The following is a 16,145-nucleotide window of genomic DNA, read 5'->3' as shown; positions in this document are numbered from 1 at the left end:
TGTTATGAAGTTCAATTATTTTGCACTTGGAATGACTGTTGGTACATTTAGGTTTTAAAGTTTACTAAGCGTAGTAGGACTCAAGAATGTTATAATCAATTAAATAATAATAATGAAATTAATATCTTGTCTAGTTAATCATGGTTTGTTAACATACCCGCGTCTAAGATATCGATAAGTATATAACGTTCAATAAAAGAAAGTGTGCTGAAGAAACGTTTTCGGTGCTTTTTCAATCATTACTTTATAGTAAGTGTTAGGAGTTGTTTAATCAAATGAGAGAGAGAGAGAGGAGAGAGAGAGAGAGAGAGAGAGAGAGAGAGAGAGAGAGCTGCTTCAGTTATGGGAAAGAGAGAATGAGAGAGAGATATGCTTCAGTTATGGGAAAACCTGTATATTGTTTTTACATAATTAGAAAACAATTTACGAAATAACGATTTGTGACAGTGCTGATAATAGATATATATTTAAATTTAACGTCCAATAAATAAATAGCATATTACTGTTCTACGGATGTTGTCATTTGCATCAAAATATTGTTCATACTCGCATCACACAAATTAAAAGTTACATTATTTAACGGCTAATTACTGCCAACAGTGCGCATTTCTCTCATTTAATAAGATGGTGAGAGTAAACATCTGTTTATTGTGTGCTTATATCGGTATTTCAATCTTTTAAATGTTGTTATACATACCAATTGTTCTCGTGGAATATAATAATTCAATATATGTATTTTTATTGATTCCCTTGTAAAATACATGTAAGAAGATGGAACTTAATCGCCAAATATCATGGTAATATTGTTTTTAACTGCTTACTAAATAACCAGAGCCACTGGACAAAACTGTTTAATCTATTTTTAGAGACAAACAAGTTGCATCATCTCAATGCAGGGACGTAACATCAGAGGAGGGGGGGGGGGGTAGGGCCAGCACACCCCCTCCCCCACTCTTTCTCGCAGGGAACATTGTGTTTTATAACATTGTGTTTTATAAGATGTAAAAAAAGTGAATTAAAATTGAATCGGCTTCCCACGTTTTGCGAGAGGATGTATAAAACTGAATTGAAAGGAAGGAAACTAACTACAAGATTATTGTTATATGAAGTTATAGATATGCTTTGCCCCCCATCCCCTCCCTACCCCACCCCAAACCCCCGGATGATTTTCATGATCTTTAAAACTCACTCCTTTTTTGTTTGTTTGTTTGTTTGTGTGGTTTTTTTTTTTTTTGCTTGTCAATTTTTTTTAGATGATTTTGCCCCTCCCCAACTTTCAAAAACGATGCTATGTGCCTGCAATGAGAGTGACTTTAGGAAAAACAACGTCGATATCACCCTTTTCTTGGTATTCTTAAAAGGCACCGCTCATTGTCTTTTAATGGACTTCTGTGAAATACCCTTTAATGTGAATTGTTGTTTATTACAAACAATTGAATATTGTGCACTCACGTGTAATAACACGTCCTTTGTGTTATGTTTTATGAAGTTTGATAATTTTTCACTTGAAATTACCCTTAATACATGTTGGATTTCAAGTTTACTAAATTAAGTATGAATCAAAAGAGTTTTATTATCTATTAAAAAGAATAATGAGATTCATGTCTTGACTAGTTAATTATGGTTTGTGTACATTGTTCCTGCACGCACCTGTGTCCCAGATATTTCAGCCATTGATTTATAATAATCGATATGAATTTTGTTTTCTTTAACTAAAACATGACAACGCTAAAAGGCAAAGAATGATAGACGGAAAATATATTTTGTAAGGAAAAAGAAAACATACTACGACAATATTAAACATGTTATGTGTTACTGTTTTAAGTCTCACTAATAAAATTGTTTCACTTTTGCAGTTCAGTTCAGTTCATTTATTCGTTAAAAACTATTTCAAACATATGGTACATGAGGACAAAAATAACATTAAAATATACAAAAAGAAATGGTCAGAGGTAAACATATATAAATATTAGGGTTATAAAGTTGAGACAAATTATACCAAATGAACCTCATAGACGACACTACATCGTATATCTTTCTTATAAACATACACAATTTTCTCAACAATTTCATGTTGCATGCTGCCATAAGGTACGAAAATTTTAGCACACTTGGTCTAGCCGAAACATGTTTGTCTATAAGCTTGTTCCGGACTTGTGATATTGCATCACATTCTAAAATATAATGTTAGTTGCATTACTTTAGCGCTCTAAAGATCAGCACGTTATGTCATTATGTATAAACAATACATGCCGCTGGTGTACAAACTGTATGATTGGCCAACTCGTATTTATTTATTAAGTTACCTATACACGCTTACACAATGCAAACTCGTGTATATTTTAAATACAGTTTGTTTTCATCAGCGTAACCCTCCCTTAATGTAAATTATTTTCTTGAATTATGCAGTCATGAATCTATTTCTATACTGTGGAATAATTAAAATTCATGAAGGCTCAATTTTCATGGTTTTCGTTGGTATCCCTCCCCAATCAGTTTACATCCTCAACGAAAACAAATTCAACAAAAGTTACCTATTTTACTGAAACTGAAAATTGACGCATCCACGAAATTACATACCCATGAATAAGCCAAAAAAATAAACCCCAATAATCCACGAAATTTGGCCCCCATGAAATTAAATGATTTCAAAGAATATCACTCAGCATACTCAAGATATCGTTTAATGTGACCTTAAACATATAAGTAAGGTGAACATTATGATAGGAATAATACAAATACAGACCGAGTAACGTACGTGTGCATAACTCGACTACATCAACAGACTTTCATACATATACATGAGTGTATTATAACATATGATTATATTAGACTATATTGCTTTAACATTTTCAAATGAAGAAAAAATCTCATAAAGGTTTACTTGTTTTAATAAAGATTGACAGCTAGGTTTTTAACATCGTACTAAGCTCTTAATATTTCTTGTTTTACTTCCTCGTCACGTGATCATTGAGTCTCCGCCTTCACTATGCCACACACACACACCCCTCTTCTACTTAAACATCTAGACAAATACATATACAGCCTGTCTACATATGTCTTCTCAGACGAATGAATACTGTATATTTGCTTTGTTATTTCTGTTAGGCATATAAATCTATACTTATTGAGTTATATAGTTTGACCAGATTGACAACACCAGGATGTCCCTGTCCGGAAACTCTGTGTATCCACACGATGTCCTCACTGTGTTGTTCTGTCTTCTGACAGTATCCCAGGCGTACGGTGAGTCCACTTTATGTTCATTTCTAAAAATCATGATATTTTCCAAATGAGGTTGGTTTGGGATACTTTACAAGGACTGAACCAAACCATTAGTTGGTAATTTAAAAGAATAAAATGAAAAAAAAATAAGAGCATTTTATTGAATTTCCCAGAAATTATTGTTAAAATAACAGTAGCAATACTACATTATAAAACCAATCTCCACACTTAAAGAGTATTTACATATTAACTACAAGTATTTTAAAGGCTACATACATAACGTACTTCAAAGAAATATATTGAAAAAGGAAATTTCAAGTTTCTAATGTCACTTGATGCCGGGAAAAGGTCAATGGTTTGGTAGTTAGGAACATTGACAAGTAAGGGTTCTTTATCGTGCTGGCACCTACCATGATTCATGACTTAATGCGGCAACTTTTATATTTCATGTTTAAGTACTTTCCCTGATTGTACTACATTTGAATTATATACAGACTTACTAGAAAAAATATTTTTAAAGCGTTTAATCAACTGAATTTCATTTCGTGTATGTGTGCGATAGTACATTTGTCTTCCGGGGGGGGGGGGGGGGGGGGGGGGGGGGGGAAGGTGTTCTTTTTTTTCCAGTCTCTAACCTTATGCTGTCTCATCTTCTACGCACTGTTTAAACTCTTCAATCTTGTGACACTAATGGTTCATTGTATAAAATATAGATATATATACAGTACAGACAATTTACATTATAACAAACTCATGTAGCATTAATATTTCCATACGATTTTTTTTCTAACTTCAATTTTATTCTATTAGATATGAAATTTTTATTCATAATATTTATAACCTTAGTTACTTAAGTTCGTTTATCGATTGAACTACATTTGAATTTTATATATTTATAGGCTTTGCTAGATAAAATTGATACTTTCAAATCGTTTTAACAAATGCATTTGAATGTTCAATACATGCATACATGTATTATAAGCTATTCGAACCATGAGTTGACATCATCACGATAGTAACGTTGTTAGAACATGTGCGTTTATCTTCACAGTTAATGTCGCCCTCAACAAACCAGCATACCAACAGTACCCTGGACCAGGTGACACATTTGACGCCAGTAACGCTGTAGACGGACGTAAATCAGACCTGAGTGGTGATGGAGGTCAATGTGCTGAATCATTATACGAACAAACCGCCACCTGGTGGGTGAACCTGATCACCATCCACAGCATCCACCACATCACCATCTACTTCATGATGAACAGTAAACCATGGGGTATAGTCACATTTACTGATTCTCGTTATTGATAAGGTTCTGTTAAACCTAGATTCCGTTGTTGGTATTATTTGTTATGAAACTGTTTATGGGGCAGGTATAATATATCAATGGGATATAGTCACATTTTTTCGATCATCTCATGTAAACATAAATTCCGTTGATTTTATTTATAATGAGACTGAGTAGGGAACTATTTTCGATTTTTTTTTTTCAGAATACAAAACAAAGTAACAAGTTTATCAGTGTTTTGTTCCGTGCAAGAATTTTTTTGCAAAAAATGTATGTGAAGTTAAGGTCAATATCTAGTAAATGGAAGGTGCCTACATGTTTTTGAAATTCAGGATATAAATTCTTTTAATGATGCTTCATAACAATATCTTTGTTTCATAGGGTGTACCGGGGCTTAAATTTTTGGTAAACACAATGAAAAATCATGTTTTAAACAATCGTTTTCTATGAAATATGAAGGATAAAAGTAACAAATCTCGGAGTTTTGTCCATTTTTGACTAATGAAATATATCTAGAATGCCTACAGTCTCAGCAAAAACGGCATTATACAAGGTCTTGACATCCTCTTTAAAATGATGTCAAATAGAATATAGGTACCGGGATTACTTTTCCCTTGATTAAATATAGAATGTCAAAGTATTGTTTTATTTTACACATAATTCTTTAAAAGCCGTAAAATAAGGGAAAAAATTCATCAAATCAATTATGACGTCATAATGGTTCTAGCACCTAAAGGACAGTCTGGAATCATTTACTAGATCTTTACCTTAAACCCCTATCAACTGGTGAACAAAATTTAAATAACAAAACAGTTATGAATAAGGCGTTTAATAACAACGTTTATTACAGAAACTTTGTAATATTGCTTATTTTTATTAAAAGAGTGAACATATCTGAGATTAACATTATAAAATGTATGGTTGCACAAAGTATTAAATAAATGAAAGCTCCAGAGACAAATCGTGACTGTGTGTCATTACATAGGGCCAAGCGTCGCGGTCGGTGTTGGCACGATAAGGAAACCTTTAGTTGAAATATGCGTTTTATTTTGAGATGTGATTTTTTTTAATCGTGAATCCTTAATGCCCTGAAAAAAAGATAGATACTGTGTCTGCCCACTCCTTAACCAGGATCTGACGACAACTCAACACGAACTGTGTCAACACAGGTGAAAGGAACTCTGTCACCCCCCCCCCCCCCCCCTTCCGCTCACACACTTGCAAACGTTCAGGCATTCACTAACGCTACCATAAGTTTAGGCGACAGAAAACTTTTCAACTAGACAGAACTATCAGGTGAATCCCTTCTACAGTAGAGGTTTAAAAGAGTGAACAGATTTGAGATTTTCAAAATAATATTTATGGTATTAAATAAATTAAAGATCCAGAGACAAATCATAACTGTTTGTCATTACATTAGGCCAAGCGTCGTGGTCGGTGTTGGCACGATAAAGAAACCTTTAGTTGAAGTTTCATTTATCGAGAATCCTTCATGCCCTGTAAAATAGATAGAGATTGTGTCTGTCCACTCCATATCCAGGATCTGACGAGAACTCAACACAGGTGAAATGAACTCTGTCACCCCCCCCCCCCCCGGCTCACACACTTGTAAACGTTCAGGTATTCACTAACGCTGCCGTAAGTTTAGGCGACAGCACACTTTTCAACTAGACAGAACTATCAGGTGAATCCCGTCTACAGTAGGGTGTAGGGGAAACAAGTGAACTTGTGTATTATTGGCAGGAATACACTAACGAAACTTTTTTGTTTGTATATACGGTTTATTTTTGTTTCGTTGTTGGCCCTTTAACAAAATACTTATCTACATAGATATACACTGTTGTAAAACATTGTTATCTACTATGTACTGACATCACCACTACTTATTTGACATGAATTATGTCTACATGCCCGCTTCATTTGTGCGTTAATACATTAAATGTCATCCATATATATTTGTTGACCATTACATGTTGAGAATCATTTATTGGTTCTCTTTTTTTATCTAACTAGCTTCTTATGGCCTTCATATTAATTTTCTTATTATGACGATACAGTTCCTTCTAATTGGCGCACTCAGTATTTCCTTGGATTCTCTGTGTACGTCTCCAATACAACAGACAGACTACAGGGAACACTGTGTTACAAGGACGACAACTTTACACTAGACACCATACCTGCTGTCTTCACCACCACCTGTCCTGTACATGGACAGTACGTCATATACTACAACGAGAGACTACCAGGAGTTACCTACCCTGACGATTACTCTGACAGTGTTGACACTGCCCTCTGTGAAGTGGAGGTGTATGGTGAGTGTACCTTATCTTCAATTCAATATGTGCAATTAAAACATAGTATACAACATCTTTAATATTGATCTTAACTTTAGTATGTGACTGGTGTATATATCTCTGTGAAGTGGAGGTGTACGGTGGGTGTACTTTATCTTCGATTCAATATGTGTAATTAAAACATAGTACACGGTACCGTGGTTCTGCCAACATCTTTTAAATTGACTAACTTTAGTATGTGACTTGTATGCTGTGTTTTTGATCGATATAAGCATGTTAATTTTCATGCTACAATTACCATTATTTCAAACAATTTGATTTAATTGTAGATAAATTTGACAATGATGCCATTTACATATGATGATTGTGTTTTCCCCAATAGTGTCCTCACTCATTGCTACATAAAAGTTTAACATGAACCATATCAACATAGATAATTAGTACTCGATGCATATGCATTATTAAATTACCATGATGAAACACATGCCTAGTTATGCATAAGCAAAGTATGCCATTCTACTCATGAAGTAATTAAGAACTTTTTAGAAGTATAACTAAGTCAGTACCATTGCATAAATTGAAGGATGTCCTGCTACCGGATATTTTGGGTCCAACTGTTCCGTTCCCTGTCCAGACGTCAACTGTCAGTACTGTCACATAGAGACGGGCACCTGTCAGGGCTGTAAACCTGGATACAAAGGTCACCGATGTGAAATAAGTAAGACTACAGATCTGAAATTCTACGGAAAAATGGATTAAGATGTTGTATAACTACAGTAACATACTAATGAACATAACTATATCATATTATAAATCTTTGTGTTTGTTTTTACAGTGTAGGCTAGAATACAGTAAATTTGTAAAATAAAAAAAAAGGTCAGGTTGATTATGTTCAATATGAAATTGGTTTGTATTGATAGCTTGTGAAAGGGGAACATATGGTGTTGGCTGCAAAGAAACATGTGGACACTGCCGTGACGTAAACCAGTGCTCCATCAACAATGGGACTTGCTTAACTGGGTGCGATGCTGGTTATAAAGGAGACTTGTGTAAAACTGGTAAATGTGAAGATAGATCAACACATTAAGTAAACAAATGTGTTTTAAGGATTAGTAGACTGATAATGAGAGAGTTGCAGGAACTGCACATAAGATGCATTATTATCAACTTCATAGGCGATTTCGCCACATATCATACTCATATTAAGTGCTTTTCATGTTAGAATGATATTGAAATCACATAAGAATTATCATGTCGATTTATTTACATAGAGCTATTAATCTCACGACCTACACCTTTCAACACTTTTGAAAGAAAACTGTGCATAACATACCAGTTGTTTTTGTATAGTTATTTTTAATAGTTAAAGCTAAAGTGAAAGCTTTTGTTTTGGTTATTTCCATTTCATGCAACTATCTTTATGTGTCCAGAAAACGTTTTTTAACAATGAATTGATTAAATGATTCTGTCAATTTGACATGTCCTAGCTATTTGGATGAGATTATCGTTTTAATAAATTAACCAAACGAAGTTGTACAAAACAATATGTTTTAAGTTTAAAAACTCTTTAACTTCACATTAGAAAACTGTATTAATACATTTAATTTTACATATTAAACTGATTTCATTTTTAAGCTTGTGACATAGGGTCGTATGGCTACGACTGCAAAGAAACATGTGGACATTGTCGTGACAGATACCAGTGTTCCAACATCAATGGATCGTGTCTGACGGGATGTGATCCTGGTTATCAAGGAGACTTGTGTAAAACATGTAAGTGTTTTGTCGTATGATATACATTTAAATAAAGAAAAATATAGCTATCATTACATTATCTTAATAATGATATTAATGTTACCGTGTAATCTGATTTCTAGATCAACACAATAAGTTTTCTGAATACATCTGATGTCTGAACGTGCTTATGTTAAATTGATTTTAAAACACTTAAATTGAATAGCATTTCTTAACACATTAATCTTGTGAGATTGAACATTTTTATCGCAGCATGTGACAGAGGGTCGTATGGTTCTGAATGCAATGAAACATGTGGACATTGTCGTGACGTAGACCATTGTTCCAATATTAATGGGACGTGTTTAACTGGATGTGATGTTGACTATCAAGGAGACTTGTGTAAAACTCGTGTGTAGATTTGTATTAAATTTATAGCATAGACAAAAATAGATATATAATACATGTATTTCACACGTAAGTAGATTGACTTAGTAGGTAAGGATTAATCCTAATTATATAACACATTCGGTTCATTTCAGTTTGCCCCGTTGGATATTTTGGACAAGACTGTTCTGAGACTTGTATCAACAGTTACACCTGTGATGGCTGTAACGATGTCAGTGGTTCGTGTGATTATGGCTGCCGTCCTGGCTGGATAGGATACTTCTGTCAAAAAAGTACATAATCTATTTATTTATTTTTTATTCATGGTATGGTAATCAGAGATTTAATAATTGATTTTTAATTATCGAAATAGTATTCAAAACATTACATAAGACATTTGTTTTGAAATATGACGCTTGGCTTATAAATCGTATATTTTCAAGTTTACTTCAAAGTAACAATAACCCATATAAATTAAAAATGTGCCAACGAATGACCACGTTGATCATTTAATGTGTACCAAGTTGTACTAATGTGGGTACATCGGACGCCAACAATTTGTTCATAGGTTAGTGTTTACATTTTTCTTGTAAAATAAGTAAAGAATTATTTAATACAACAAACTTAGCCAAGATAACAGTAAAACAGATATGTATTTTTAAGAAAATCACAAACCAAATTTGCGTAAAAATAGATATACACTCGCCGAAGTTAATTTCTGAAGAGAGAAGAAATGGCAACGCAAGTAAGTATGAATATGTGATGTTTTGCAATTTTTCTCTTAAAATTACACACCTATAATTTTTAACTATAGGTAATATTTTTTTCGTTGAAAATAAGTATTGAATTTGATCGTTATATAAAATTTGTATATATGTGAAATACAACCCTGTCATCGCGTTGGTGTTAAAGAAATTTGGCTACTGTAAAACAACGTAACATAATGCACTCAGTGTACCAGGGTAAGTAGTCACTCTGCTTAACGAATCTATATCATATAGTGTTGCCTTTGAAATTGTAATTTTGTTGAATTTTTACAAATCCGGCTGTTCTAATGCATGTCAAACAAACTAACACGTGTAAGTGTGTTTATACTTTAAAGTTGCTTCTTTAATATGAATGAAATAAAAAAGCCATCCAATGTTGATGAGTTAACCTTAATGTAAGTTTGTTTTGAAACTTTGTAAATGTATTTTGACACTTTTAATTCTATTTTTTGTCATGGATTTTTACTTCTCTAAAGTTAAGTATATTTTACAATTAAACTATATGTCAAAACAGGAATAGGATCGGAAGGGGGGAGATGTCAACTACTTGTCAAAACAGGAATATGACATATGAGAGGATAGAACGGCTAATAGGGTCTAATGTCGTGAAGAAGACAGAAATTAGTGAAGACATCCGATTTGCTACATATTGTAGGACATGTAAACTTTGTGTCGTATTATTTTGTAAAAATAAAATGTGTTAAAGTGTTGGACTAAGTTATTGCTATGTTTAATACGGAACAAACGGAGCTCCAGCAGCTAGAAAACATTTTAGGTTATTGATGTTTTTGAAAAAATACCATAACGTGACTATTATAAACATCCCGTAAGACGATTCAGAGACAGGTGATCCCAAAAATACAGAGAAATTATTGCTGAAATATAGATATCTTCTTGTTGACCTTTATTTTAGCTTTCACTGTCTTTTGTCTATGAATAAAACAAGGCAATGGAGGTCAGATAATAACAGATAACATCTGAAGAAAAACAGAGGACTGAAAAGAATTGAATTAACATTGTTGTTGCCATCGATCATCATACGGGGCGTCTTCTGTTGCAAGGCCAAATGCATTGACCGGGGCATGGAGAGGGCAAACGTGTGAGTAAGAGAACTGTGTCTTAAGTGTTTCTTGTAATTTAAATATTTAACTCTATCTTTTTAAATCAAAAAGGAATGCAAGAAAGAAGTAAAGTTCGAAGACTTGGAGTAGACAAAAGTGGACGTTAACAAAAACCAAAACCATACAAAAGGAGTGAGGCAGCTTGTTCTTTTTGCACAACAACGAGTGTTTGTGGTGTTGAATTGTATGCATTTCATGATTAACACATTTTTTCTTTTATTAATTTAAATGTTTCTGCTACTGATGACATATATGTGGTTCTTTTTTGTTTTTGTTTTTGTTTTTTTTGTATTTTTTTATTTTTTTTTTTATTCTCTAAAGTCAAATAGAACTTAACACATGGTTGTATTAAATAGTAACTGGATGTCATTCTCGAAATGTCAACTGTAATAAAGACCTGACTGCTTAATGTATTAACCGCCGGCAGGTACACCCCAATCATTTGCAGGTAAAACATATTTTTATGACCGAAGTTCTTTAGTATTTTATGCTCTTCTATTTTTTTTTCTTTTTGTTTTTTTATTTACGTTTTTACTTTTACCTTTCATTTAGGAATCCATCTTGTACTTAAAGAATTAATGCCTTTACTTGGACACAACTACTGAACTGTGAACTGTAGCAGTTTTTTAAAGCAATAATAAAAAGATTTGGTTGTGCAATAACGCACAGAATATTTCCTAATCGATGTAGACATTACATTGTATTTCTTTCATCATGATTAGTTTAAGAATAGCTGTAAATAATCTTTGAAAACGACGTTCCATCAATAACATTTGCAGACTTCCCATTTTTATGACATTCTCGTAATAAAATGAATGATTGTACAAAAAAGTGTTTATCTGTATAGAAAACATATTAAACCCCTGTCACACCGGAGCTGCATCTTCATGGCGATACCGCTGCATCCTTAAATAATGTAGATCACCGAAGTACACGCAGTAGAGTCTCCTTCAGCGCCTTAAAAAAGCAACGGCATCTTCATTTGCACCATGAGGTCTCCAACCTCGCCACAATAGCTCTGTTGGCGCGCTCAAGGAACGCAGCCATTTGCAGTGTAGACGCAGTGATCAGTTGATTGCACTTGCACGAAGACCCCTCGGAGTCATTTGTGATGTCACTGCGTCTCTACCGCGCCATTGCTGCGCATCCATAGCGTTAGAACGAGTTGTTTTCATTTCGCTACGTTCACACAGCGACCCCAAGGAGCTGTTGCCTCGTCCATTGCACTCTCTTGACGTTTCCTAGTGCAATGTCAACCAGACTACGAAAATTTGAACAACGACTGCTGTACAATAGCTAGCGATGTAGTAATTTTAAAATTCATGTAGATGACTGTGTAAAAGGAGAATTTGCGAATATTCCAAGACTTATTGGAAGAGTAGATCGAATTCATGTCTTTTTTTCTGATGTTTTCACATTTCTCCAACAACTAATAACGATTCTTTTAGTAGACCTGTTTATTAGGATGCGTGTCTTTCACAAATTATTTAGATTCTAGTTATGTTTGAATTTACTATGTAATTTATTTTATAAAACAAAAACATATTTGTATCATTCATTTACCAGTTGTAAAGTGTAAAGACCGCTTGACGGATACTCAACGAAAGCACAATCGATCGCCAAGTAGAAATCTGTGGAAACACAGTTACACGCCGCGGGAGTTCAGTAGAATTGGCATTTTATTCGTAAACATTTCAGATAAAATTGAACATTTGTATTCTGAATTTGGTTTGCGATCCTTCGGCGATTCCATGAATTTTACAACGCTGTTAATACGCTGTGAAAAGGCAACTTTGTGTGACAGGGTTTTAATATAATTGATCATTACATTATCTTTATTAAAGCACTGAATGTAGATATAATATATTACTACAATTAAGCTTTTTAAAAATCAGTTTTGTTTGTGTTATTTTTCTTTTAAAGTTTGCATTTGTCCACTTAATTCCAGTTTAATAAAAACTGTATGATTATTTTTTTTATTTGAAAGTTCTGTTCTTATCAAAACATATTTTAGAAAGCTGTGGATATCTTCACCGGTAGTTTCGTATTTAATTATTAACATTGTTGAGATACATATATAATCAGCTATTGTATGTTTTCATATGACACTTGGCTGCTTTGTTTGTGATGTGACGTCAGAGCTCGCTAGTTACTGTATTAAAAGTATCGTTTGCGAGGAAAGAGTCGCCGGAAAATTGGAGGAGGAGGAATTTCCTGGAATTTCTGTAATATGTCATGGGGTTTCTGACTAAGAACTGTTTCACCATGCGATGTGTGTTGTTTGTAAAATGGCTATAGACTTGTGACCGGCCTGTGGGAGTACCGTCCATTTAACTGCCCCGTGTAATCGTAACAATCAGCTCCGATCAGTCGAGTATATGTTGAGATGTGTTTAGATAAATAATAATAATAATCATTATTACTAATATTATTATTATTTTGTAAATAAATAAGATAAAATGTTAATTGTTGTTTTAACTTGTGAATTTTGTTATTTAAATTGGAGTTTCATACTATTTGTGGTTTTACGCGTTTTACTTTAGTAAAAAAAAGTTGTTATTCTTAAGGTTTGTGGACACTCTACAAATACTAATATGTCATTTAAACGAAAGATTAATATATTTACAGTAAAGAAAATACTTCTTAGATAAAATTTAAATATTTCTGTCGTAAAAAATATAATAATGTTGTCGGTGTTGAATAACAAAACATTAAACAAACAGAAAAGATACTTTTGACTATCTAATCAGATTCGGTTCAACAAACTGCAGTAATGGTTATAAGGGACGGATAGCAGTGGTAACTTTTTTTATGAAACTGACCTCCTTTAAAAAAGGTGCTCTGCATAAAATAAGGTGAAAATACTTGAAGTTAAGAACATAATTATTTGGAATTTTTGTTTACTGAATAACTGTTTAAGCTTTACAAATTATGGCTGAAATTTGAGGTATATCTTGGTGTTAATGCGTTGACCATCCAGCCTTTTTTACAGTACAATCACCATTATTATTCTACCAAAGCGGGTTCAACCGTTGATTTTTGTTCTTTTGATGAATTGTAGTGAAAATAAACAAAAATTGTCATCAGAAAAGGGAGTGATTGTTAAAAAACAATACTGTTAAACGAGAAAATTTGGCGCACATGTATTTTAGCGCAAACGCAAGTGCCAGTACATTAGCGCAATTATATTTTAGCGCATGCATCTTTTCTTTAAAAAAGAATACAAAAAATGTTGTTGTTTGATAAACGATCATGCCCAAAATTTAGTTCTGTGTTCACTCAAGCACGTGAACAAAACGTATTTGAATGTTATCTCGCTTGCACGGTAAACTGTCGTTGAGAACAATACACTTACTTTTGTGTAAATCATCAGTAGATAGATATAAACACCTCATTTATTGGCGATGATGTGTAATTTTTGTTGGTAAACAAATTTGAGTTATCGGACTTTGAATTTAACGTGTCGACTTGGATAACACTAGAAGAGTCCCGAAACTAAAAGTGAAATCGAATGCTACATTTACCATTAGTTTCGATCAACATGAGAGCATCTTTTTCACAGTAATTTTACATTAAAAAAATACGTATTGTCTTGTTATCTTTTTATCCACTAATCGGAGATCAAAGAAATTATGATCAATCATGTATTGTCAGCGTTAACGATCGCCACGCTTAATCACATTTTAACCTCGAGGCGCTAAATGGAAGTGGCATGGGAAGTAGCCCAATTTTCAGGGTGCTGATGAGAGATAATAAAAAGCAATTAAAACTGAATTAATTAATCCATGATTAGGCACTTCTACCCGATAACCCATACCGTTTACCTGTAAAATTGTTTAAACAAACAGAACCGACAGCATCTGATATTTAAATAAACACCTCTATATAGCCTTAAAAATGACTGACGTTATTGTTTTGCAACTTAAAGAAATTTAATAGATATGGAAAATCGTTGGCGCACTATTAATTTTAGCGCTTAGAGGCAGTTGCGCCAAAGGCGCTAAAATTTGTAGTGCGCCATATTTTCTCATTTTACAGTATTACTTTGGTACAACATGTGTAAAAAATGATTGATATAAAGAATATATAGCCTGTCTGCAAATAGCAATAGCAACAAAGGTTCTAAGGGGTTTTAAACACGATTTTAGCACAAATGTTTCAAAATTACTGTTTTTTAAATATATCAAAAGTTATTATTATTCCTCTTAAATATATCTTAAGTGCTGCGCACATGGCAATCTATATACCAGTTTAGATCGTCTGAGACATCGTACTTGTAGTTTAGAAAAGTCCAAAATCAGCTTTGATTCTATATTTTAGATTGATTTAAATTTGGCCTAGAATCTGCTTAGGTTTGTCTTTAAAATACTTTCTTAATATTAGATTTTCATAATCATGCTTGGTCACATTGAAAAAGTTTTAGTAATAGTGTGAAAATGTTCGGGATTGAAATAAGAAAAAAAGATCAACAATTACCTAAACAATTTGACCAAAGTATTTGAATATATATTTATCATTCAACATATTGCAGTTGCTATGTTTTAGAATGTTGCAATCGTACATTTTTGTCTTTTTATTTTCATGAATTACTTTTTAATGCATGTATACCATACAAATAAAATGTATTCCCTTAACATTGTATAAATATACGATCACTTATGATTCGCGATGGTATACGATGTTTATGGAATGATATGTGTATTTTCTATATCCGAGCAATGGTGATGGGTTAGAAAACACCATTGTTATTGGTCCATTTCCGAAAATCAATCTTTCGTGGGAATTAAATGAGCACATCAAATGTAGATCACATGGTATAACACAATCTCATGATACTGTCTTTTGTCTGTCAATCAAACAACCAAGTGACTTCAGTTGAGGCAAAGGATACGGTGCACTTGTTTCGAGTTGCTGAATTTTTTGTCTGACCTGCATGTATACTTGTCGAGCGTCTGTTTTAACTTCAGCCAATCTAATTAAAATTAGACTTGTAATTCCGCTCCTCTACGATACGCTATACAAGTATAGCGTATCGTAGAGGAGCGGAATTACAAGTCTAATTTTAAGTAGATTGAACTTCAGCTTATTGTTAATTTTCCGCAAACTCAAACTTGCACACTTTTAAAAAGTTGTTAAACGAAAATAATCACTTAATTGAAAAATAGAAATGGAACAAAAAAATAAATAAAAACAAAACAAACAAGAGGCACAGGGGCCACCTCGCTCACCTGAGCAACAATTGCCTTAATTCTTATCAAATTAACATTACAGTATCAAAATATCTTGACAACTAAGTACAGTAAATATTGCTAAAAAAAAAATGAAAATA

The 16,145-nt window shown here is 33.1% G+C and overlaps 1 protein-coding gene across 2 annotated transcripts; it reads left to right on the top strand.

Moving 5' to 3' along the window:
- Positions 1-3,036: 3,036 nt before the first annotated feature.
- Positions 3,037-10,201, top strand: LOC128169321 (multiple epidermal growth factor-like domains protein 10). 2 transcript variants are annotated; one of them, XM_052835481.1, is made up of 9 exons: positions 3,037-3,246; positions 4,277-4,501; positions 6,571-6,825; positions 7,391-7,525; positions 7,728-7,865; positions 8,443-8,580; positions 8,815-8,952; positions 9,084-9,221; positions 9,623-10,201. In XM_052835481.1, exons 1-9 carry the CDS (start codon positions 3,165-3,167, stop codon positions 9,727-9,729), a joined length of 1,356 nt encoding a protein of 451 aa, XP_052691441.1. In that variant the 5' UTR covers positions 3,037-3,164; the 3' UTR covers positions 9,730-10,201. The 2 variants fall into 2 exon arrangements, with proteins under 2 accessions (XP_052691441.1, XP_052691442.1); XM_052835482.1 differs by having other exon boundaries at positions 9,084-9,673.
- The last annotated feature ends 5,944 nt before the right edge of the window (positions 10,202-16,145 follow it).

The sequence above is a fragment of the Crassostrea angulata genome, unplaced genomic scaffold (genome assembly GCF_025612915.1).
Source record: "Crassostrea angulata isolate pt1a10 unplaced genomic scaffold, ASM2561291v2 HiC_scaffold_118, whole genome shotgun sequence".
Lineage (NCBI taxonomy): Eukaryota > Metazoa > Mollusca > Bivalvia > Ostreida > Ostreidae > Magallana > Magallana angulata.
Note: the sequence above shows the minus strand (reverse complement) of the source record. Positions and strands in the feature narration are given on the sequence as shown.

Coding starts and splice junctions, on each gene's coding strand:
- LOC128169321 (XM_052835481.1), top strand. CDS start 3,165: ATGTCCCTGTCCGGAAACTCTGTGTATCCACACGATGTCCTCACTGTG. Junction 8,953..9,083: donor AGGAGACTTGTGTAAAACTC/GTGTGTAGATTT, acceptor GGTTCATTTCAG/TTTGCCCCGTTGGATATTTT. Junction 9,222..9,622: donor AGGATACTTCTGTCAAAAAA/GTACATAATCTA, acceptor GCGTAAAAATAG/ATATACACTCGCCGAAGTTA.